General features: G+C 42.0%; 3 protein-coding genes across 4 annotated transcripts; 2 read left to right on the top strand and 1 right to left on the bottom strand.

Annotated features, from left to right (window-relative positions):
• Positions 1-23: 23 nt before the first annotated feature.
• On the top strand, positions 24-2,807 carry LOC4326383 (uncharacterized). The gene is made up of 3 exons (XM_015771464.3): positions 24-522; positions 1,550-1,679; positions 2,235-2,807. Exons 1-3 carry the CDS (start codon positions 58-60, stop codon positions 2,453-2,455), a joined length of 816 nt encoding a protein of 271 aa, XP_015626950.1. The 5' UTR covers positions 24-57; the 3' UTR covers positions 2,456-2,807.
• An 8,239-nt stretch (positions 2,808-11,046) lies between these two features.
• LOC4326381 (FCS-Like Zinc finger 10) lies at positions 11,047-13,339 on the bottom strand. 2 transcript variants are annotated; one of them, XM_015765376.3, is made up of 4 exons: positions 13,233-13,339; positions 12,849-12,905; positions 11,765-12,433; positions 11,047-11,624 (listed from the first exon to the last, which is right to left on the bottom strand). In XM_015765376.3, exons 3-4 carry the CDS (start codon positions 12,406-12,408, stop codon positions 11,486-11,488), a joined length of 783 nt encoding a protein of 260 aa, XP_015620862.1. In that variant the 5' UTR covers positions 12,409-12,433; positions 12,849-12,905; positions 13,233-13,339; the 3' UTR covers positions 11,047-11,485. The 2 variants fall into 2 exon arrangements, with proteins under 2 accessions (XP_015620862.1, XP_015620828.1); XM_015765342.3 differs by having other exon boundaries at positions 13,265-13,339.
• Positions 13,340-22,370: 9,031 nt separating this feature from the next.
• LOC4326380 (uncharacterized) lies at positions 22,371-23,566 on the top strand. Its single transcript, XM_015783006.3, has 2 exons — positions 22,371-22,824; positions 22,913-23,566. Exons 1-2 carry the CDS (start codon positions 22,374-22,376, stop codon positions 23,047-23,049), a joined length of 588 nt encoding a protein of 195 aa, XP_015638492.2. The 5' UTR covers positions 22,371-22,373; the 3' UTR covers positions 23,050-23,566.
• Positions 23,567-23,591: the final 25 nt, after the last annotated feature.

Below are 23,591 nucleotides of genomic sequence, written 5' to 3'. Positions count from 1 at the left end.
CACCATTCCTCCCTCCTCCCCCCAAAAACCCCTACACCCCACACGCCGCCGGCCGCCATGGCCATGCTGCTCCGGCGACCCCTCCACACCCTTCCCATCCTCCCCCTCCTCGGCCGCCACCTCTCCTCCTCCTCCGCCGCCGCGGAGGCGGTCACCGCGGACCACCACCACCACCACGACGCGGACCTCCTGTCGCCGCCGTTCGACTACCTCCCGGGCCACCCGCGGCCGGACGCGAAGCACGACGAGCTCATCCTCGCCGTGCCGCGCGCCTCCTCGGGGCGGCACGTGGCGGCCAAGGAGCGGAAGGCCGGGCGGGTGCCGGCCATCGTGTTCGAGCAGGAGAACGGGCAGGAGGGCGGCAACAAGCGGCTGGTGTCCGTGCAGTCCAAGCAGATCCGCAAGCTCGTCGACCACCTCGGCCGCTCCTTCTTCCTCTCCCGCCTCTTCCGCCTCCAGGTCTGGTCCGAGCACGCCGGCCAGGGGGAGCTCATCGAGAGCGTCCGCGTCCTTCCCCGCAAGGTTTGGTGATACGCCTAACTTGCTTCTTTCTCCTCGAGATACAAATATTGTTCTGTGGTGATGTTTCTTTAGCCTGGGCTATGACTTTGATTTGGTCTGTAGAATACTGGAAGATGATTTAGTGTAGATGAAAAATGCGCTCTAGTATGTAGTGCTCAATGAACTGAAAATGTATGCACCGCAAAAACTCTTAGATGCAGCAGCATGAAGACTGATGCTCAATGCCTTTGTCTTACGGAAATCTCGTCAATTTCTTGTTTTAGGAGCATCCCTTTCTGGTTCGATAGCTCTTGAGGGAAGTAACATGAGCTTTCTTCCTACAAATGGCTTTCTGAGACCAACCTCTGAAACTCGAATATGCGTTTCCTTTGAAGTTGGCCAAAATCCACTTCGGTATCCTTTGGTCTGGCTAAATTGATACGTCAGAGACTGTTATGCCCAACAAAAAAAAAAGTGAAAGACTTGCATCATACCGCGCAGTTTGGGGCTGTGGGGTCTTGAACTTGTATGCCCCATCAATCAATCTATAGGAATGCTTGTTTGCTCATATATTCTTCAATCAATCTGCGCAATGCGACATCATTTACATATTCTACTTAGCTGCTGTTTTTTACGAACAATGTGTGGCTGTGTTGGTTCCCTAAATATTTTTTGTCAATTTGTCTAGTGTCAATGATGGCCTCATAATAAGATAAACAGTACTGTGTTGTTACTGTTGTAACCAATATTAACTGCTACTTGAAGACATGGTTCTTTGATCAATGAAGTATAAATGATGGGCTTCTTCTAGTTCAGAATGCAAGAAATAAATCAGATTAAATCATACATTGCCTTCTACCTTACAATATCAGTTGCAAACTGGCCTGTATATCTCCAAAAATATCTCTATGCAAAGGTGAATGCTATAATAAGTTGTGCAATTGTGGGCCTGTAGCAATTAATGTAATAGATTTTCAGGAATCCTTCCTCACACTCTGTTATATGTGATTTTTTGGGGGAAGACTTATGTGAACATGCATATTTTCAGGTACACTTACATGCAGGAACTGATGAGCCTCTGAATGTGACATTCATGAGAGCCCCTTCTTCAGCCCTACTCAAGATAGATGTTCCTTTGATGTTCATCGGAGAGGATGCATCGCCTGGTCTCAGGAAAGGTATGTAGCATATGCTTCCACATTTCATTTGGTGCGCCTGTGTTACTTAAAACTTATATTAGATGCCAAACAAAAATGTTCTCCTGGTTTTTTCAACATAAAAGGCTTAGACCTAAGGTAGCTTGGCATAATGTCTTCTGTGCATCTGATGTATTACATGGAACAATATTATGAAACATTTGCTATTTAAGTTGGTTGGAATCATCTGTATTGTATAGTGCTAATGAAAATGTCTCATTTCTCTTGAACAACACTAAACAGTCTGGTGTTATTTAGTGTACCTTTCCTATCCCTTTGGAAGGGGGGTTTGGGGGAAACTTTAATTTCCTCCTGGACTGGGTCAAATTACACGATTTGAAAATCATGAAATGCTAAGTGAAGAAACCATTCCGAAAACTCTGGCCACACAGTTAGTGTCGACCTGCATTGCAGATGCATTCCATTTTAGTTCTTCTTCCTGCACTTTATTCCAAGTCATTATTCATGCGTGAGCCTTTTCTTTTCATCAAGGTTCTGTTTAAAAGCATTATAATGTGACTGTCTTTGAAACTACAGGGGCTTACTTCAACACCATAAAACGAACTGTCAAGTATCTGTGCCCTGCTGACATAGTGCCACCATACATTGAGGTGGATTTAAGTGAGTTGGATGTCGGACAGAAACTGTTGATGCGTGATCTCAAAGTTCACCCAGCTCTGAGGTTGCTTCAGTCACCGGAACAACCCATCTGTAGCATTATAGGATCAAGAGCACCTGATCAGAAGAAGTCAAAATAACTAGTTTTGTTTGTATTAACTGGTTTCACAGAATAAGCTCTGCATTTTTTTTTATGTTCATGTGTGTTATCCAGGCCTTGATTGTTCTCCTACAATGAATACTAGGATGACTTGTAGCCAGGGACCACTATACCTGAGGAATGCATGATTTGAGGAGCCAGGTGCTGCAGCTAGAGTAACTGCCGAAATGTCCGGAAAATGGTTTTGCCAGTTAGTCACAGACTTACACTATGCTGTTTTGTTTTGGAATAGCCATTTGCAAATCTGATGGAATTACGCAGAGTGTTCTTCTACATGTATAATGAATGGTTAGGGAAAGAGACTAAGTATATGTTTTGCCGTTGCCAAGTAATTACTGTGTCCAGTCTTGTATCTACATGATCACACACCACTCCATAATCTCGACTGTTCTTATTACGCAATCTCGACTGGTGCTGTGTGCTTTTATGTTTTACTATCTGCTTGTTTGCTCGGAAATTGGATTAACACCAAATGCCCATCGGATTCAGCTGCCCACGAATCCTTCCTCTCCCAAATTTCCAATTATTCTACTCCCCCTGTCCCCATCTTACTCTCACTATAATGACGTACTTTAAAGTTTAAACTTATGGTTTGACAAGAGTATGACTGATGATATATAGCAATTGTTAATAATTGAATGGCATAGACGAAGACCCTTTCATTCAGCGAAGAAACTTTAAAAGAATGAACACTTCAACATATGGATGAACCATCGAAGTAATCATCGTATCAGCATCGTAGACAGACTACACAATTGACAAATATACGTTACGTCCGTACAACGCTGAACAGACCATTTACGACAGTGACAACAGTTACAACTTACAACAATATACAATTCAAAATTGTTGGCCTCACTTTTTTAGCCAGAGAAGTAAATGCTCTACTCTTCAGTCGTCATATTGGCAGCTTAACAAAAATGAAGAATCTCCTATCCTCTTTTGGCAAAGGACACCAAAATCCCGCTTCAAGAATCAGTAATTCAGTATTGAGAACAAAAATGAAGAATCTACTTTCCTCTTTTGGTAAAGAATACCAAAATCCCGCCTCAAGAATCAGTACTGAGAACAAAAATGAAGAATCTCCTTTCCTCTTTTGGTAAAGAATACCAAAATCCCTGCTCAAGAATCAGAACACTGCTTCAGCTTCAGAGACCTAATGTCCAGTTTTTAAGAAATAAGGGTGAGATCAAATGCAAACCTTTCTTTCTTCACCAATCACCACACAAACATAATCTTCAAAAACAATCACAATGTTGTCCAAGCAAATAACGGCAGAAAAAAATGTGATTAAGTACAGGATTTGCCTTAAAAGAGAGCATGAAGGTGCTGCTGCATCAGTGATTCAAATACTTGTGATATATCTCAAATTGACAAGCTATCTGTTTGTAAATATATGCAAAATTTATGCAGAAGTGGCAACATTCCTTTGTTCACATAGCTTAATGTATATACTCCCTCCGTTTACATTTACTTGACACTTTTGACCAATGCACACATACTTAGGCAATCGAATTTTGACAAGATAAAGACCAAGGAGATTTGCAACCTGTTCACTTTGATGCCAAAAAAAACCTTACCTGCCAAAATTTGCCAAAATTTTGGCATGATTTCTTATATAGTTACCAAAATTTGGCAGCAAACTAAATGTAGCAACTTTTTTAGCAACTTTACCAAAATTTAGTAAGGTTGAAAATGACATCAAAGTGAACAGGCCCTTGTTACCAAGTTTTGGCTTTACAAAAAATTGGCAAGGTATAAATCTAAACATTACCAAAACTTGCCTCCATTACCAAATTTTGGTAATTCTAGAATCTTCCTCTCACAACATCTTGACAATGGTAACAAACTAAACAACAACTTTTACACTTCTCAACCTTAATTACCAAATATTAGCAATGCCAACATTTGGTAAGATTGATTTAGGCATCAAAGTGAACAAGAACAACCTTCAAATTACCCCTACTAACAAACCTCTTGTGAGAAAAGTATTGATCCAGATGATACTATTGTATTCCTTGGTAACTATGATAGTACTGGATTAGCACTAGTGTAACTTTTTGGCACCCAAGATAGTTCTAGATCCTTCTCTGTGCAGCCACAAGGGCAAAATGGAGAAAAAATGCATTTGTGTAGTGTTAAATATTAAGTGGAAGGTTCCCCGCCAAAAAAAAGTATCAAGGGGAAGGATATATAGTAGTGGGCTATAAACCGGCTATAAGCTTATGTGGAGAAGAGAAATAAACAAAAGTGAGAAGTGTTGTTTCTTACATGCTCCAAGATAAATGCATCAAATCTATGCCCGAATTTGTAGCATTTGTCACTGGTGTAGTCCTGCTAGAAAAAAATGCTCGTTTTATTTCCAACCAAGAAGAGAGAACTTATAATTTTGAGGCAACAGAAGTAAATGTTGGTCAAGTATCTTCTTGACGTACGCAGTATTGATGCTTTTTTCCTCCATTTCCAAGGGGTAATATTGTCTCTCTGTTTGGTGTCCAGTCGGGTTTACTGATAAGTTATTCTCTCTTCTTCTTTCCTTTCCTAAATAGCCCATTTAAATTTAAGAGTATAAAAGTTTTTATAATGATGTGGATAAATATCATACGTCTATTTGTAAGATCACGCTGTAGTTTTCAGGTTTGTTTGCACTGCACATGTGGTTTGCACCGTTTTATTATCCTATGCTACTTCGTCCTCCTCTGTTGTGGTTCAGGTGATCGCTATAGTGTGTTGGCTGATTTTGGCTAACAACCCCAACCTAGTCGCATGGGAATACGGGTCATCCTGCTCTATACGTGCATGTTGATGTTGTCAATGACCTACGTTGTGGTCATGGACGTTCCAATTTTCCATTTCGAACCGCCGGACTTCAACTCCTAAACCGTTATAAAAACAAGAGTCATGTATGCTGATGATCAGTGATGTATCTAGGATTTGAGATTTGGGTGCTCCAACTTACCATCATGCGCCGCCCTTGCCACCTTGCTATCCGCTGGCCGCTAGAGAGGCGCGGACGTCGTGCCACGGCATTTGCCCTTTCCAGCTTGTTGGCATGTCGGCTTGACTGCTTGATAACCTCTCATCCTTGTCATGCTAGTTTGCTGCCTCCATCTCGGATTCCTAGTTGCCGTCTAGCGTGATGACTACTACTATGACAACACGATGCGCCCTTGCCGTGCTAGTTTGTTGTCCCTATCTCGTACTCCTAATTGTTGTCTGTTGTGGTAACTGCTGCTATGACATCGTGATGCGTCCTTGCTTGCCAGTTTGCTGCCTTTGTCTCGGACTCGTATTGTCATCTGGCATGATGACTGTTACTATAACAACACGATATGGCGAGGAAGCGAAAAAACGAACACGATACGGGACCGAGATGACCACACTTCGATTTCACACTTCACATGACAAGGGTTTTTTTTTATTTTTTTACTATATTTTCCTACAAGGGTCTTAGGCTAGGAAATTTTTGGGTCGTACATCCATGTTGAAGATCCTTAAACTTGTGCGGGTGTCTCTAAACTATGAAAATGCATTTTCGGGTCTCTGAACATGTCATGGGTGTTATGTAGGTCCAAAAGGGCTCTAACCCACTTCGTACGCTGATGTGGCATACCACGATGACACCTACGTGTTAGTGGGACCCACATGTCAGGCACAAAAATAATTATAATAGTAATAATAATAATAATTGATAAGGCTACAAGGCTTAATACCCAAACTGGATTTGTGTGAAGCAACCTCACTTCACCAGCTTAATGGAATGGCTAAAACAGTGTTGTATGTGTGATACAATTGTAACCAGCTAAGGAGTAAATTAAACCTAAAATCTCAGAATCTGTTCAACCAATTGTGCAGGAATTCCAGGAGCTGTTCGAAGAACCCACGCTGGATTACCTCCTCCAAGAGCTTGTGATCACCATATTCCCCTGATTGAAGGAGACAAACCAGTGAATTTAAGACCCTATAGGCATAAACCAGCCCTTAAAAATGAGTTTGAAAAACAAGTAGCTGAAATAGAGATTATGCATTGACTATAGGCAACTGAATGCAATCACCATAAAAGGCAAGTACCCAGTGCCCATTATTGAAGAGTTGCTGGGTGAGTTGGCTGGATCCCAACGGTTCTCTAAATTAGACTTAAGGGAAAGACATCATCAAATAAGGATGGCAGAGGGAGAAGAACCTAAAATAGCCTTTCAGACACATTCAGGGCACTATGAATACAAAGTCATATCTTTTGGAGTCCTCCAACCACATTTTTTAGTGCTCTAGTGTTTTTTGATGACATACTAATCTACAGCCCAGTCTATCAGCACATTTGACTCACTTGAGAATTGTGTTGCAATTGCTAGCAAATAACAACCGAAAGGTTAGGCTAAGCAAGTGCTCATTTGCACAACAGGAAGTTGCCTATCTGGGACATATAATTGGGCCTAAGGGAGTATCAACTGATCCAAAGAAGATACAAGATGTTGTCAATTGGGCAATTCCTACTTCTGTGAAAAAGTTGAGAGGATTTCTAGGATTGGCAGGATACTATAGAAAATTTGTTAGAGGATTTGGAGTCATCAGCAACCCTTGACTGAATTACTAAGGAAAGGCATACCCTATAAATGGACAAAAGAAACTGAATAGACTTTCCAACACTTGAAGCAAGCACTAGTTTCTGCCCCTGCATTGGCCTTGCCAGATTTTTGTAAGCAGTTCACAGTGGAAACTGATGCCAGTGAGCTAGGGATTGGGGCAGTACTGTCACAGGAAACACATCCTATGGCATTTCTTAGCAGAGCCTTAGGTCCAAAATCAAGAGGGTTATCCACATACGGAAAGGAGTACATGACCATTTTGCTGGCTATAGAACACTAGAGGACTTACCTACAACATGGGGAGTTCCTAATTTTGACTGACCACCATAGTCTGAAACATCTCTCTGAACAAAGATTACACACGCCATGGCAACAGAAGGCCTATACTAAATTAATGGGTCTACAATACCGCATATGCTATAGAAAGGGGGTGAGTAACTCTACAGCAGATACACTATCCAGGAAGGAGCATGATGACAAAGCTGAGTTAGTGTCCATATCAAAATGTGTAACTCTGTGGTTGCAAGAAGTCATGCAAAGTTATGAAAAAGATGCTCATGCCACACACCTGGCTGTAGATTTGATCATTGATCCTTCAGCTAAACTAGGTTTTACCCTGTAGCAGGGCATTTTGAAATACGAGAACAAAATCTGGTTGGGGCAAGATGCAGAACTTCAGCACAAGTAATTGATGCTTTGCATGCCACACCTATAGGTGGCCACTCTGGGTTTCCTACCACCTACAGAAGAATTAAGGGAATGTTTGCTTAGTCTAGCATGAAAAAAATGATCCAGAGCAGATTACAAACTTGTCAAATTTGTCTATAGGCTAAACAAGACAAGGCTAAATACCCGGTATTACTTCAACCCTTACCAGTGCATGAAGGTGAATGGCAGACCATATCATTGGATTTCATAGAGGGACTACCAAAATCTAACCATTATAAATATATCCTCGTAGTGGTGTACAAAATTTCAAATTATGCACATTTTATTCCCTTGGACCATCCTTTTACCGCTAGCAGTGTAGCCATTCAGTTTCTGCAACATGTTTACAAATTCCATGGCTTGCCTAAAATCATCATATCGATAGAGATAAAATATTCACTAGCCAATTCTGGGAACAACTTTTCATTAGATTTGGTACAAAATTACATTTGAGCTCTTCATATCACCCTCAAACAGATGGCCAAACAGAAAGAGTAAATTAATGCCTGAAAATTTATTTGAGATGTTTTGTTCATGCTACACCCACTAAATGGTCATCTTGATTGTATTTAGTAGAGTTATGGTACAATAACACTTACCACTCCACACTGGGTAAAACACCATTTAAAGTTCTCTATGGGTATAGCCCAAGCCACTTTGGCATCAATATGAATGACCGTGTTGTGCCTGCTCTGAATCACGGGCTGAAGCAAAGAGGATTGATGCAACAATTGCTGCAACATCACTTGAACCGGGCTCAACAACACATGAAACATCTTGCTGACATAAAAGGAGTTTCGGAGAATTCCAGCTAGGGGAGTGGGTCTATCTCAAATTGCAACCTTATGTGCAATCATATGTGGCCACCAAAGCAAGTCACAAGTTATCGTTTCGTTATTTTGGACCCTTTCCAGTTTCTGCAGTGGAAGCAGTTGCTTATCGTTTGCAATTACCACCATCATGTCAGATCCATCATGTGTTCCATGTCTCACAGCTGAAGGGAGCAAAGGGTTTTTCTCACCCTGTTCAAACTGAATTACCTGCCACTCTAGACCACTTGCAGATACCCCACCAATTCCTTGATTATCACTTGACTAAGAAAAGTAAAACCACTACTATTCAATTGTTAACCCATTCGACAGGAATTGCAGCGGGTGATGCAACTTGGGAGGACATGGTTGATCTGCAGACAAGATTTCCGCATGCACCGTCTTGGGGGCAAGCTGGTTTCAAGAGTGGGTGCTTGTCAGGCCTTCACCAAGGCGGCCTGGAGGACTCAAGGGGGGACACGACCACTCCAAGGAACCAGACAAACAAGAACAAGATGGTGGAACCCAAGAAGAAGAAGCTGAGATCATGGAGGACCAAGGAGGGAAGCTGGACTTCAAGCTAGAAGCTGCAAATCGTAAGGGAGGAGGCGTGCCGGACAAGCTACAGGAACCTTTCGCTCCACTTGGGCCAAGACGGAGGAAGCCCAACTCTCGATACACCAGGGACCAATGGGCCAAGTGAGCCTAGTAGCCAGCTGGCAGGGTGGTTGGCGTGTGAGAGAGTGTGTGCTGTCAAATCTTGTTGTAATATACTCCCTCTGTATTTTAACGAATGACGTTATTAACTTTTTAAGATACATTTAACCATTATTTTATTAAAAAAAATTATATAATTATATTTTATTGTGACTTGATTTATGATGAAATATTCTTTAATCATGACATAAATATTTTTAATTCGAAGTGAGTACGTGAAACAGAGAACGATGAAGAAGGCAGCGATGAACTGGAACCGCGCGGTGGCGCAGGCGGCGGCGGCGGCTCAATTCTTCGGATTGAGAGATTGTATGCGTACTCGTAATTCCAGTTAATTGAGAGATTCCTCGTTAGGGTTCCTAACACAAACTTGGCGAGGAGCTTAGCCCGCTTGTTCCCGGCGCGAAGCCTCCTCTCCTCCCGCTCGTCGTAGCGCGCGAGCAAGCCCGAGACGTCGATGCAAGGGTGGCGGCGCTCGTGGTCCTCGATGTCCAGCTTGACCATGTCGCGCGTCGTCTCTGGGGACGCGGCCGTCGACGAACAGGAACGGGTTTGCCCTCGCGAAGGCCTGGAGCTCCCGCCTGAGCTTCTCCACCTCGCCACCCCCGCCGCCGCCGACGCAGCCGGAGCCCTGTTCGGCGATGGCGGCGTCGAGGCCCCCCCGCTCCCCGTGGAGCTCCCCCCATCCGCCGGCCTCGGCGGCGGCTGCTAGAGAGATGAGGAGAGGAGACGATCCGCCGCCGACGAGGAGGAGAACCTTGCGGCGGCGAGTCTCGCGTCGCGTGAAGGCGAAGGTATAGTCGAAGGGAGCCGAAGCGGCGTTGGAGTTGGGCCGGATTTTTTTCTTTTTCGGCCCATATAAAGATGGCCCGCGTGAGCAATTTACGAACGCTTTTTATACTATTATTATCCTCTCAATCAAAAAGAAAGAAAGAGAGATTCGGTTATGAACGAGCTTCAGATCAGTTTCTTAACGATATCAGTCTATCAGGCAATTTGGATTTAATTTGGACTTGACACACACACTCTTTCTCTCTCTCTCTCTCCTCTGTCTGAAATTCAAATTCGTTTTGGGAGGTTTTGGAATTTGAGATGAGAGGTTCACAAATTTTGCAATCATCATTAGGGAGGATCTTAAAGAAGCAAATGTTACATGTTACAGAAGCAAATCTGGCACTATTGGCCATATGGACGAACAAAAGTGACTTTTCTAAAGAAACACAGTACATATGCTCCCTATCCCTATGCATCTCGAGATTGATGAATTCGTTATCACGGACGCCTCACTTACTACTAAAAGAATAATTAGTTATAAATACGAGTACTCGTGTTAACTCTAGAACTTGAACCTAAATAAATAGGCTGGTTCTATTACAAGAAACCTACCAAGTTAAACTAAGCTCACTTCACAACAAAACTGACTTCAAAACCTGAAAAGAAAACAACATCCACACTGTGAAGTTTTAAGGGACAGATACTCCTGAGCCGATGAAAACAGCGACCCAGCCTTTTAAGATTGGTAACCCCTGAACCAATTGACATGAATAACATCATTTGGCACTGATAAGTAGCGTGAAATGCTAACTTAGCAGCAACATGAAAACTACTGCTAACATTTCCTGATTGATATGCGCATCATCATGCAATATTTTTTTTTGACAGAAAATCATCATGCAAGATTGCAGATAAATGCTCTTACATCCTGCCAACAATCCAGGAGTGATTGCCACATAAGAATCGAGCATCATGGATTTTATGAGAATCAAACATCATCATCATGACAGATACATCATGATTATCATTTATTAGTAAACTTGAAGATTAGCACTTCCTTTCTGCCAGAAAGAGCAGAAGCACATATATTCAGATACATGATAGTGATCAATGGTGTCAACATGACAGCCGATTGAAGATGAGGTTCAAGCAAACACAAATTCAAACTCAGACGCACGCCCTTTCCGACCAAAATAATAATATGACCGGAAGCAAAGTTACCGTTCAGGCTCCTCCAAAAATTCGAGGATCCGGGTAAGTAAAATTAAGAAATCAATAGGTAAATTCATCAGTGCCGCGGCAGACAAAATCTTCAGGCAACAACTCAATGAAATATGATCACATCCATGGCTGCAACTTATTAACCTCGGACAGCACTTCAGATAAGACCATATCAAGTTGTTTACTGATGCTCGTTCACTGGATCAGTTGGAAAATACAACCATCGTTGGCGACTGGGCTGCTAGGAGGTGCAGAGAGATCGGGTTCGCCTTCTTCCATCTCATCTTCCATGAAATTCTCCCGGCACTCCATGCTGCAAAAGGCTTTGTCACCCCTATGATTGAAAGATAGAATACCAAACATAAAGAAAGGATCGAAACAAGGATAACCCTCGAAACAACTACAGGGTTCTTGAATACAACAACAAAAATATCCACAACGATGATGCATCTACTATAATACTGGATCACTTACTGATAGACGTAGATGTCTTTCCCTTCTTCGAGTTTCTCACCGCAAAAATAACAGAAGCTCATCATACCCTCTTCCAGACGAGGGGGCAAACTCTCCTCACTCTTACTCTCATCAGGCATCAGCTGCTCACCTTCAAATTCTAAAACATGATCTCCAAAGAAGTGGGTTGTCCTAGGGTTAGGACCACGACAAACAACACGGGTGTAATCCTCTGAATTGACAATGTCATCCAGAGACATGAAACTACCCTTCAGGTCATCACACATACTCTCATCCTTCTGATCAACCACCCCAGCTTCGACAGGAGCAGTGAAGCTGTTCTTGGAAGTTACATTATCAGTAATCCTCATCTCAGATCCAAGAAGAACCTTCCTGCTGCCCAAGGGAGTGGAGCTATCATCAGTAAGTGAATCCACCAGTCCAAGCCCAACCCTGTCGCCAAGGAAAGACGACCTCGGCGATTTGGCACCGAGGCCTGGGAAGAATATGAGGTCTAGGGGCGATGTTGGGCTGCGGACTGCATCCAGCTCAATCAAACATTTGCTGCTCAGTTTGACAAGAAGGTCAGGGACCCTGAAGAAGCCCATCTTCTGCGCAATCGATTCAGAGGAGGTTTGTGGAACCAGGGAGGATTCAGCTGCCATTTGATCTTCTCTAGCTTTCTTCTCACTGCAGATTTTATTGTGTCAATAACTTAAATTCTATAATTCCACCTTTTCTTTAACACTACGACGACTTGGGAAGTGGGTTTATTCTAGTGTCAGTATCAAGAAACTCCATGGAGTCAAGAACAGAGCAATCAGATGGATTTGATATGGAACACAATTCCAGTATTCATCAAGAAACAAATAGATGCTATACTGTTGTTATATAATTCATCATGAACCAAAATAGAAGCGTTCTAAAGATTCAAGTGCAAGGCAACATATGATCTTTTTTTTATAGATTCCTTAGCTTGTACGCCTAGCTATATTGAGAAGTGATTATTAAAACATAATAAAAGCAACACCATACAGAGAATCTAAACAAAAACAAGAAAAAGATATGCCTTTACTGATTAATCAATTATCACCCCCATTCTCACCTCTTCACAACTGTTCTTGACTCACAATCAGCAGCTCCCTCATCAAAGTCCAAAATTCTGAAAACCACCAACGCGGAAGGTCAGTTACAACGAACAAAAAGAAAACTCGAGGAATTTTCTGCCCTCAAGAACACAGAAACGAGCGGAGATTAAACCCTATAAATCGCAAAAACAAAAAAAAAATCGAAAACGAGATCGAAAAGAAAACCCAGATATAGAACCGATCAGAAAACCCAGACCAGAACAAAAAGAAAAAAAAAAGAATCCAAGAACCAACACACAGATTAAAACCCCAATCAAGAACTCCCTCTTCCAATCTATCCCTCCCTCCTACGGAATGCAGGTCCAAAAAAAAATTCCCCAACGAAAAGAAAAATCAATCACCAGGACGCGTGAAGGATCGAGAAGCAGCCTACCCTTCTCGGCCTCGTCGGCCCGCAGCACCGCACCAGCAAGTGGAGGGGTGGAAGAGGAGACTTGAGGCCGGCAGCGCCCCGGAAAGATAAAGGGGAGGAAGAAATAGTGGAGGAGGAGAGAGAATTTAGAGAGAGAGAGGGAGAAGGTTTATGGGAGAGAGAACTCTTTTTCTCTCTCTAAAATGGTAGTTGTTGGACCCTACTAGTAGGTCCAGCAGTACACACTTTTCTCTCTTTCTCTCTCTAGGAGTGCACACTTTTCTCCTTCTCTCTCTACTTTCTCTCTCAAGGGGGGCCTGTCCCTACTGATCATGCACTGATTTGATTGAGAATAATGGGGTAGTAGATTTTGCAGGTGCAGGACAAGTGGCAGCTATGCTGGTGCTGATTTGTTTTTTTTTTACTTTTGGTGGTTGATTAAAATATATTAAAATGATTTTTTTTTGAGGGAGAAAGGTTGTTGTAGGGTTTGGAAGTTTGCCAAGATTATGATGTCATGTTTCTTTGATGTGGAGATCTCCTTTGTCAGCATGTGTGTTAGACTGTAGAGAGAGAGAATTTGGAAAAAAAAAAAGGGAAAGTGGATATTATTTGTGACTTTTTTTGTTGTTGTGATATACAGTAAATTTTTTAAATTGTTTTTATCTTTAGCTGGAGGAATTTTTTTTATCATGCAGGCGGTGGAGGCACCAAAGAAGCATGCTGTCAAATCTGCTTTTTTGACCTGGTTTGAGGTTGGCATTTTTTTCTACTGGTGGAGAGTGTGCTCGCCAGTCCACTTGCCAGAGAAATTTTCGTCCACTGCCCCGGTTTGCAAGGGCATATCCGCATAATCTCTTTTCTTCTTTTTCTTTTGAGAAATAAAAAAAGAATTATTTTTGCAGAGGTAAAAAGAGAATTTGTTAGGAAGTCATTCAGAGTTTTCCTAACAAAACATGCAAGTTAGTAGAAGAAAGAAATTAGTGCCATCATTAGAAAACGCGTATATCTCCCCCACCCAAAAAAAAGACGTGTAATTTAAATATATTTTTTATAAGAAAAAAATATGCGCTAACATTAGAAAACTTGTATCAACCTGTTCTTAAAATAAGACAATTTTGGCTATGTACATGGACACTGTCCAGGTTGTCTAGGTGCAAAGTTAATAATTATAGTATTATTTTTCTAGACGGAGTTAGTATATCCCTTGAAAGAAAAGATTACTATACATTTAAACTTGAAGTTAATTAAGAGTAATATATTCATATAAATTGAATATGCTCTTTTACTGCTTATCAAATTAATTCTTCTATAAATTGAAGATTACTATACATTCAGAAGTCTGGTACATTGAGGGCCCTAAATTTCTTTGCTTGAGAGACAGAATAATTAGCAGTATACTTGAAAGCTCTTCTTGTAAATATGCTTATTGGTCCTAGTTAAATACTACTCCAATGTTGAAAATTAGTAGCCTTATTAAGGTTTTCAGAATCACTTGTGTTTCACATGCTTTTGAATTACTGGTTTCCTGATGTCATAAACAAACCTGTTACTGAAGTCAAAAAATTTGACTGTGGAAGGTGAAAAAAAAAGCATCCTATGTTGAAAATCAGTGTACCAGCACTAGTAAATGATGGCGTATTCAATGATACATGGAACCATACACCACAAAAATCTATGATGATTTCCAGCTTCACCACAAAAAGGCTAAGGGTGTGTTTAGTTCTACGCCAAAATTGGAAGTTTGACTAAAATTAGAAGTTTAAAGAAAAAAGTTAGAAATTTATGTGTATAGAAAAGTTTTACTGTGATATAAAAGTTAGAAGTTCGGCCTAATTTCAATTCACCTTCTAGGCCGAGATTTTCTCCAGCTTTTTATTAGCACGTTTTCTAAAATGTGAAGCGATGTGTTTTATACAAAACTTTTCTATATAAAAGTTTCTTTGAGAATTTAAACAAATCTAATTTTCAAGTTATAATAGTTGTATTAAATTAATTATATGCTGATGATTTGTCTCGCTACGTGTCGGTGATAATCTTCAGTTAGAAGCTCAATCTTTAGTCACGGAGAATGTAGTGAATTTACTAGCAGTTGATAGTACATTTATGATTTATTGCTGGTATTTTGTGTGTTCATCGTGGCTTCATGCTTCCCTGTTAGGTGGCTGGGGGTACTCATGAGTCATGAGTCATGACCTCAATTTACTCGGGGCAGCTCGGCATTAACTTGCAGGTCACGAGGCTTGATTAATTGCAAGTTAAAACATTGTATGTAGGAGTAGTATCTGAAAAGATTCGCGATAATAAAGTAGTTGTATATTCTTTGTGTAATGTTACTGTGATACAGTATGTGCGCACAGGTAATTTTCTGTGTTGAAATGCTGCGGGTATTCGCTGCATGTATGTATAAAGAAATACACTTCTGTGACAAAATATCTACTAGAACAAAGTTTAGGCAAGGTAAATTGTTACAAAATTAGGAACGAAGGTGGTGTTTGAATCTCCTGAAGATGAAGATATGAAGATTAAGTGTTTCACGCAAAATAAAGTGGTAATAACGTGTGATTAATTAAGTTTTAATTATTACAAACTTGAAAAATGGATTAATCTGATATTGATATTTTAGAGCAACTCTCATATAAAAAGTTTTTGCACGAAATACACCGTTTAGCACTTTGAAAAGCGTGCCACAAGAATTTAAAATTTTATTGAAGAAACGAACAAGGCCGAAGTTTAGGCATACAATGCGGATTATTTCACCCGATTATTCTTACTGATTAACTACTTTACTATAAAAATAAATTAAATATTTTAAGAAATAAAATTAACGTATAGCTCAGAATAAGTTATCTAAGTAATAGAGTAAAAGATTTTATTTAGAAAACGTGTTTTTAAGAAGCATGAAGCAGCTGATAGCTCTAAAAAAACAGAAAAAACCTCGTAGGCATGAAACGGATTAAGAATAACTCAGCAACAAACTAGAATTTGTTTCAAGATAAATACAACACATAGAGAAAAAAAGACGATAAGTATTAAGTACTACTTCTGTCACATAAAAAAATAACCTTTGGTTATGAATCCGAACGTATTGTTGTAGAAGTTGGTTTTTCGTGAGAAGGAATGTGTACTTCAGTAACCGCTAGTACAAAATTGGTTGCACAGTTTAGACGTGCTACGTAAGCGACGAGATCACAATAGGTAGTGGTGTAAAATGTCACGATGTTTTTCTGCTATTAAAAGCCAGCTTTTCTCCTTTCTGGACGCAGCACAGCGGGGTGGAAAACCTAAAAAAGTTGTGGCGTGGAACAAGGACCGCCCAGCCCCCAAAAAACCGAAGGATTAGGTTGTTTTTCCCCATCCGGGTTAGGGGAGGAAGACGTGAGCTCCAATCCACGAATCCGCCTCTGCTGCCGGCCTCCCTGCGTGGAATCAGCACTGCCTTTTGCTTACCTTCGAGTACTATTACTTGTAGTGGTACTGTGGTAGTACTAGTGCCATACTGCCATCCATGGCTTAAGCAATAATTTGACAAGTAAGAGTACGTACAATAGCAGGCTATAAGCCTGCTATAAACATATTTTAAAGAGATAAAAAAAGGAAGAGAAAAGCAGCGGGCTACAGATCTGTAGCCAGCTACAACACGAACTCCAGGATGTAATGTGTGTATGACATGTGGGACCAAGTATTAATAGTATAGTAAGCAAGTATTGTATGAATTGGCTATTACATTGGCTATAGATGATTTGAAACTAGTAGTGGGCTATACTATTAAACTTGCTCTGATAGCAATATAATAATGACGATTGATTATTTTAACAGAGAAAGCAATGTGATGATGGATAGGAGCAGTACTAATAACTTTTGATTGATAAAAACAAATTTTGATGAGGTCTTGTTTGCCTTGTGAGCGACCACTGTTTGTTACGATCCCAACCGAAGCATCTAGCTATCATCATCATCATTATCATCACCGTCATCATCGCTGGAGAAAAAGAAAGCAAAGGAGCAATGTAGAGACATCAATCCAAGTATCCAACTGGTTTATATCTGTTCGATCAATCAACTACTAATCAGCTTTGTATTTGTTCTCAAAAAGAAAATCAGCTTCTTTTTATTATTATTGATGGATGACTTGCAGTTTGTTCGCGGTGCGATGAACCAGGAACAATGTGTTAACCTATGCTGCCGGTGATTTTTTTTTTTTGAAACTCGCTGCCGGTGATTTAAGACGATACAAAACGGTAGTAGTATTATTGGCGATGGTGTGTGGATTTAAGAAAAAAAAATGGGGAGGGAGGAGACACAAGAGTGGTGGTCGTTGGAGGGGAGGCTGACCTGCTTGCTGTACAGTAGTACTCCTCATCCTGAGATGAGAGATTAAAAAGCGAAGGAGGCGGAGAAAGCGAGCGAGATCGTTGGGTGGACGCGACGCTGAGTCGTGACAGATTTTCCGCGATGGCGACCGGCCTCTGGTTTTAACTTGGTGCGGTGCTTGCAGCCGTGAGCCCGTGACGCGCCCGTCCATCCGAACCAACGGCGCGGCGCGCCTCCGCCTCCTCAGCGTGTCGCTCTCGCCCATGCGCCCGGTGGCTCGGTACGGTGTTTGGTTGGGCACCTAAAAAATGCTTTTTAGAACAAGTTTAGCAGTGTAGCTAACTACTAACTTCAAATTATCTATAATCAATTTAATAGCTTATCTATACATGTAATATAAATATATACTATATCATTAGTATTAATATATAGACCCATATCTCATACACCTAACGTTTAAGACTTTGTATTACAGCTGACTATATATTAATGTGGGTTTATAGCTGACTTTTGTAGTACTTGCCTGCGGCGAGGCGATCACAAACGGGACGATCAACCGACGCAGAGAGTGGCGTCGAGTCGCGTCCGCAGACTGTAGACGCACGGCACCGCACACGCGGCGGCCCGTGCCTGTCGGTGGCCGCTCTTTACGATCTATACGTTAAGGAGTCAGAGCCGCAGAGGACCGGACTGGTTGGTTGGTAATGATATACTCCACTCTACTCCCTCTATTTTTTCTTAAAAGGAAGCGATGCACTTTAAGGGCCCGTTTAGTTCCAAAAAGTTTTTCCCAAAAACATCACATCAAATCTTTAAACACATGTATGAAGTATTAAATATAAATAAAAAAAAACTAATTGCACAGTTATAGAAGAAATAGCGAGACGAATCTTTTGAGCCTAATTAGTCCGTAATTAGCCATAAGTGCTACAGTAACCAATATGTGCTAATGACGGCTTAATTAGGCTCAAAAGATTCGTCTCGCGGTTTTCCGGAGAGTTCTGAAATTAGTTTTTTCATTCGTGCCCAAAAACCCCTTCCGACATCCGGTCAAACGTCCGATGTGACACCCAAAAATTTTCTTTTCCCCAACTAAACACACCCTTACACAGTACTCCATCCGTCCCATACTCCCATCAACTTGTTTAGATTGATTGTACTAATACCATACTGTGTTAAACTCAATCTCAGATTTACTTTTTTTTATGAAAATAGTACGTCTTTTATCGTATACTAGTATAAACTTACTCTCTCTGTCTTAAAAATATTTAATATAGATGAGGATGAAACATAACCTAACCTAAGACAATAAATCTGGATAGTCATCTGTTCAAATTTAAGGGCTATCTAAATTCATTGTTTTATGTTGTCCTATTTTTACTTGGGTTGAGATTTTTTTTTAAAGAGAGTAAGTCTGTACATGATATAGATGTATTTCCTCCGTCAGGCTGCGACCCCTATTTCTAGTTTTTCACACATACGTTTTTCAAATTGCTAAACGGTGTGTTTTTTTAAAAAAGTTTCTGTAACGAAAGTTGTTTAAAAAATCATATTAATCTATTTTTGATAAAAAATAGTAAATACTTAATTAATCAAACGCTAATCGCTGCTTCATTTTTCGTGCGAGGGAGTGACGGTTCCCGAACACAGCCAATGTGGAGTATCTCATTTTCATCTAGGTTAGTTTTTTTTTTTACAAAGAGAGAGTATTACGGTCTTTACGGAGTAACTATTCCTACCCCCTGGAAGTAGCAGCAAAGCAAGCAGGTGGCGTGTCTGCGTCTGTACTCGCTGCTCAGCCTGTGCGACCTGTACCATAGTACGACGACGCTGGTATGGTCACTGGGGATCACGGTGCATCAGGTAGGACGCCGACGAGACGAGACGGTGCATCAGAGAAGCACAAGCCCTCCCTCCGGCTTGGCGATCACACTTTTCTACTTCCTCTTTCACAATGTACGATTTTTTAGCATTTTCTATATTCATTTTAATATTAATAAATCTAGATATATATGTGTTTAGATTTTTTAACATATATATAATGCTAGAAAATCTTACATTGTGAAACGGAGGGATTACTAAATACTCACCTGCCGGTGTCGCAAGCCACTCCGTGTTGTGTTTTTATTTGTGTCGCGCCGTGGTGACAAGAGAAAAAACTGATGGGATTCGTGGTCCACCGACGGTGTCGTCTCGTCTCGTCTCGAGACGGGAACATACGGTACTGGACAAGATACACGCCAACCATTCAACCAACCACGTCCACCACCAGGCAGGTACAGGTAGGGCGTAGTACGCTCGCTGTCCCAAGTCCCAAGTCCCAACCAACCTTCACATGACATCCGTGAATTTTTGCACCACGAACCACCACACCACAAGCCCGCCCGCCCGCCGTGGAAACTCGAAGCTGCTCGGTCGGTGCTACTCCGGCTGGACCCAACCTTGACGGGTTCATCTTTGCAGGAGAAATATGTCCACGGAGATGGCAAAAAAGGGCATCAGAAAACGGTTTTTTTTTTTTTGAGAGAGAGGAAGGGTAAAGAAAGTGGCTTTGAGAGGTGAGTGAGGTGCACCGTGCCATCATTCGGTGAGGCGCACTGCGCTGCGGCGAAATCCAAACCAAAGCTTTTCTCCGCGCACGCAACGTAAGGCATCCATTTCATAAGTCGCTCCACCCAGAAAGGAATTTGCAAGATGACTGAGGGGATGTTTAGATTCATTGTGTAAAATTTTGACGTGTCACATCGGATATTATATAGGTTATCGCATGAGGTGTTTAGGCACTAATAAAAAAACTAATTACAGAATCCGTCAGTTAATTATATAGGTTGTCACATCGGATATTATATAAGTTGTCGGATATTATATAGATTGTCGCATGAGCTCGTCTATTCAAGTCGAGCCCAAATCCCAGTACGAGGCACCGACGAGAAATACTGTACAGCCCTTTCGCTTAATGAAAGTTTGATCACTGTTCGATTCGAGTCTCTTTTGGACAATTTGTGGGGAACATGCCGCACGAAGAAATCTTGAGGATTCAGGGTGTGTGTGTTTAGTTCACGCTAAAATTGAAAGTTTAATTGAAATTGAAATGATGTGACGGAAAAGTTAAAAGTTTATGTGTGTAGGAAAGTTTTGGCTGTGTTTAGTTCCTCCCAAATTTCCAACTTTCCATCACATCACATCGAAAACTTTCTACACACATAAACTACTAATTTTTTCTCCAAACTAACTTTGATGCGATGGAAAAGTTAAAAGTTTGAAGAAAAAGTTGGTACCTAAACCAGACCTCACATAAATAGTCCAAACTCCAAACCATACGCTGCAGATATATTATCACAGTGCCGGCCGGCCAGTGAAATTTGGCAGGTTGAGAATCGATTCTCACCTGGCTCGGGTTGCAAGGGAAACGTAACATTTGAGGCAGTGATGTATCAGTGTAGTACTCGACACAAACCCTTTTTTTAACCGCCACTAAAACACAAGCAAAAAGATGAGCCCGGAATGGACCAGGGAAAAAGACAGGTTATGCGCAGGACCTTTTCCTTCGGCTATGAATGCGACCTCAAATCGTACACACATAGTACAGGCGATACAACGGGTAGGCCAAAAAAGTTTTTCCACAAGACGTCCTGTTAGAAAAAAGAGGAAGATCCAATGAACGACGCCGCTGTAGTCTGTACTCTGTACATGATGAACAGTGGCCCAATTCTCGGCCAATGCAGTGCTTGCTGGAAAAAAACTCGAAAGATGGATTTCAATCAAGTCCAACCAGGTATATAGGCCGGAGAAATCAAAATAAGAATAAATATAAGATGGGCTAAGATTAATATCCATATCTAAACGAGCCCTTTGGAAAGGAATAAGTTCATTTGAGGTCCCTTAATTTTACACCGAATCCGATTTTCATCCTTAAACCCTAAAACCAGATATAACTGGTCCCAGAACTGTTAAAACCGGTGCAAAGGAGGCCCCTAAGTGGTTTTGAAGGCGGTTTTGGTTGACGTGGCGCCTACATGGCTGGTTTGACTAGGTCTCCGTCTCACGTGACATTGACGTGGTGATGACGTGGCAATTATATCTCGAAAAAATAATAAAAATTATGGGCCCACATGTCAGCCACACAAAAAATTTAAAAACGGTGGGTCCCACATGTTAGCAAAAAAAATTAAAAATGGTGGGTCCACGTGTCAGCCAAAAAATATGGTGGGCCCCACATGGCTGCGCCTCAAGCTTCTCCTCACCTTCTTCCGCGCCGACCTATCTGTCCGCCCCGTCGACGAGTGGCAGCTAGAGATGGCAATGGGGACCCATGACCCGATGCCCGACGGGTTTTTACTCTATTAGGAGTTATTCACGTTCTAACTCTTATACCCATGGGTCTATTGATGGGTGAAAACTCTTACCCATTAGGTACGTGGGTATGGGTATGTTCTTTACCCACCCGTGGTAAAAAAACCTGTAGATTGAGCCTAAAACTATAAGTAACATAAGTCAAAACGACTACTAAATCATAACATAAAACTCCTTTCACATCTTAATCATTGTTCTAGTCTAGTTATATGAAATTATTATTTGATTTCTTGATCATATAATGTAGTTGTAGAATTTTTTTACTCGCCTTTGAACGCTAATGTTAATAGCATTGTTACAAGAGAAAATATTGAGGGTTTACAGTTCTAATATAGCTAATTGTGGTACAAAACTATAAATGATACAAGTCAATTATATGGGTATGGGTACACGTTACCCGCGTGGGTGTGGGTATGGGGATGATTTTGTACCCGTGATAGGTGTGGGTATTTATTTAACCATCATGGGTGTGAGTATGGGGCAAGGAAACCCAATGGGTATGCACTTGTTGCCATCTGGCAGCTCAAGTCCGCGCACCTCGCCTTCCCTCCGCGACCCGCCCCTCTCCCTCCCCGTCCTTCCCAACTCCGACCTCTCCGTGTCCCTCCCCGACCTGCATAAGCTTCGCCGCAATGAGCCCGTCACTTCGGGCATCCTCCACGTCCGCGACCTCTCATTCCTCCGCCCCCGCAGCCACAACGGGGATGATGATGAGGAGACCGAGGAGATGACCCGTGAGCAGGAGGAGAAGTACTTGCAGTGGAGGAGCTCCCTGGTCGAGAAGCTGGCCGGGATCGAGCTCAACCTCGAGAGGGTTAAGTTTCGGATGAGCGTCGAAATCCCGCCCTCCGATGACTTCAGGGCAATGAAGAAGTCTTGGGAGAATTTCTACGCCTCCGAGCTCCTCAGTAGCAGTATGGAATTCATTTTTTAAAATGAAAATGCTGCTCTTAGTTGTGATTCTTCCTAGGTGGAGTTTGGATTGATGCTTGCTTTGTTCAGGGAATCCTGTGAGGAAGATAGCGAAAAGGCCAGACACAATTCTTGTCCGTGGTGTGCCATCCAGGTGGTTTGCGGAGACGAGGATATCATCGAAAGCCTCCACACTGGTCACACACACTATCATCGAAAGCTGCTAGGCCAAACAAGGCCAAACAACGAGCGCCCGCTGCCCGCCGCCGTCGAGCCCCCATCCACCGCGTGCCTCTCCCGCCGACCTCCGCTAGCCTCTCCCGCTCGAACGGCCGCTCGTAGCTGGCCGCCTCTCCCACCGAAACGGGTGCTCGTCATCAATGGGGAGAGGTGTGATGGTGTTGGTGGTGTGTGCGGCGGTGGAGGCGGAGGCAGGCACGGCGAGCGATGAGGAGAGGGGCGGCGGCCGCTGGCGTTAAGCCCATGGGGGCGGGAGTGGAGGAGGCCGCGCCTCTCCACGCTGTCCTTATCTCCGCCGGCGAGAAGAGGGAGTAGAGGGGAGAGAGCCGGAGAGAGGAGGAAGAGGATTGGATTTGGTCATTTAATAATTTAAGAATGACATATGGTGCTCACGTGGGCCCCACCATATTTATTTTTTATTGTGTAGCTAACATGACATGTGGGACCCATCATTTTTAAATTTTTTTTTTGTTTAGCTGACATATGGATCCATAATTTTTATTATTTTCCTAGACATAATTGCCACATC

This window comes from Oryza sativa, chromosome 1 (assembly GCF_034140825.1).
Source record: "Oryza sativa Japonica Group chromosome 1, ASM3414082v1".
Lineage (NCBI taxonomy): Eukaryota > Viridiplantae > Streptophyta > Magnoliopsida > Poales > Poaceae > Oryza > Oryza sativa.
The sequence above is the reverse complement of the archived record's forward strand: the minus strand, read 5'-3'. Positions and strand labels throughout refer to the sequence as shown.

Excerpts from the sequence above, each read along its gene's own strand:
- LOC4326383 (XM_015771464.3), top strand. The coding sequence starts at position 58 with ATGGCCATGCTGCTCCGGCGACCCCTCCACACCCTTCCCATCCTCCCC. Across the intron at positions 523-1,549 it reads TCCGCGTCCTTCCCCGCAAG|GTACACTTACATGCAGGAAC; the intron begins GTTTGGTGATAC and ends GCATATTTTCAG. Across the intron at positions 1,680-2,234 it reads ATCGCCTGGTCTCAGGAAAG|GGGCTTACTTCAACACCATA; the intron begins GTATGTAGCATA and ends TTGAAACTACAG.
- LOC4326381 (XM_015765376.3), bottom strand. The coding sequence starts at position 12,408 with ATGGCAGCTGAATCCTCCCTGGTTCCACAAACCTCCTCTGAATCGATT. Across the intron at positions 11,625-11,764 it reads AAAGACATCTACGTCTATCA|GGGTGACAAAGCCTTTTGCA; the intron begins GTAAGTGATCCA and ends TTTCAATCATAG.
- LOC4326380 (XM_015783006.3), top strand. The coding sequence starts at position 22,374 with ATGGGTGTGAGTATGGGGCAAGGAAACCCAATGGGTATGCACTTGTTG. Across the intron at positions 22,825-22,912 it reads CTCCGAGCTCCTCAGTAGCA|GGAATCCTGTGAGGAAGATA; the intron begins GTATGGAATTCA and ends TGCTTTGTTCAG.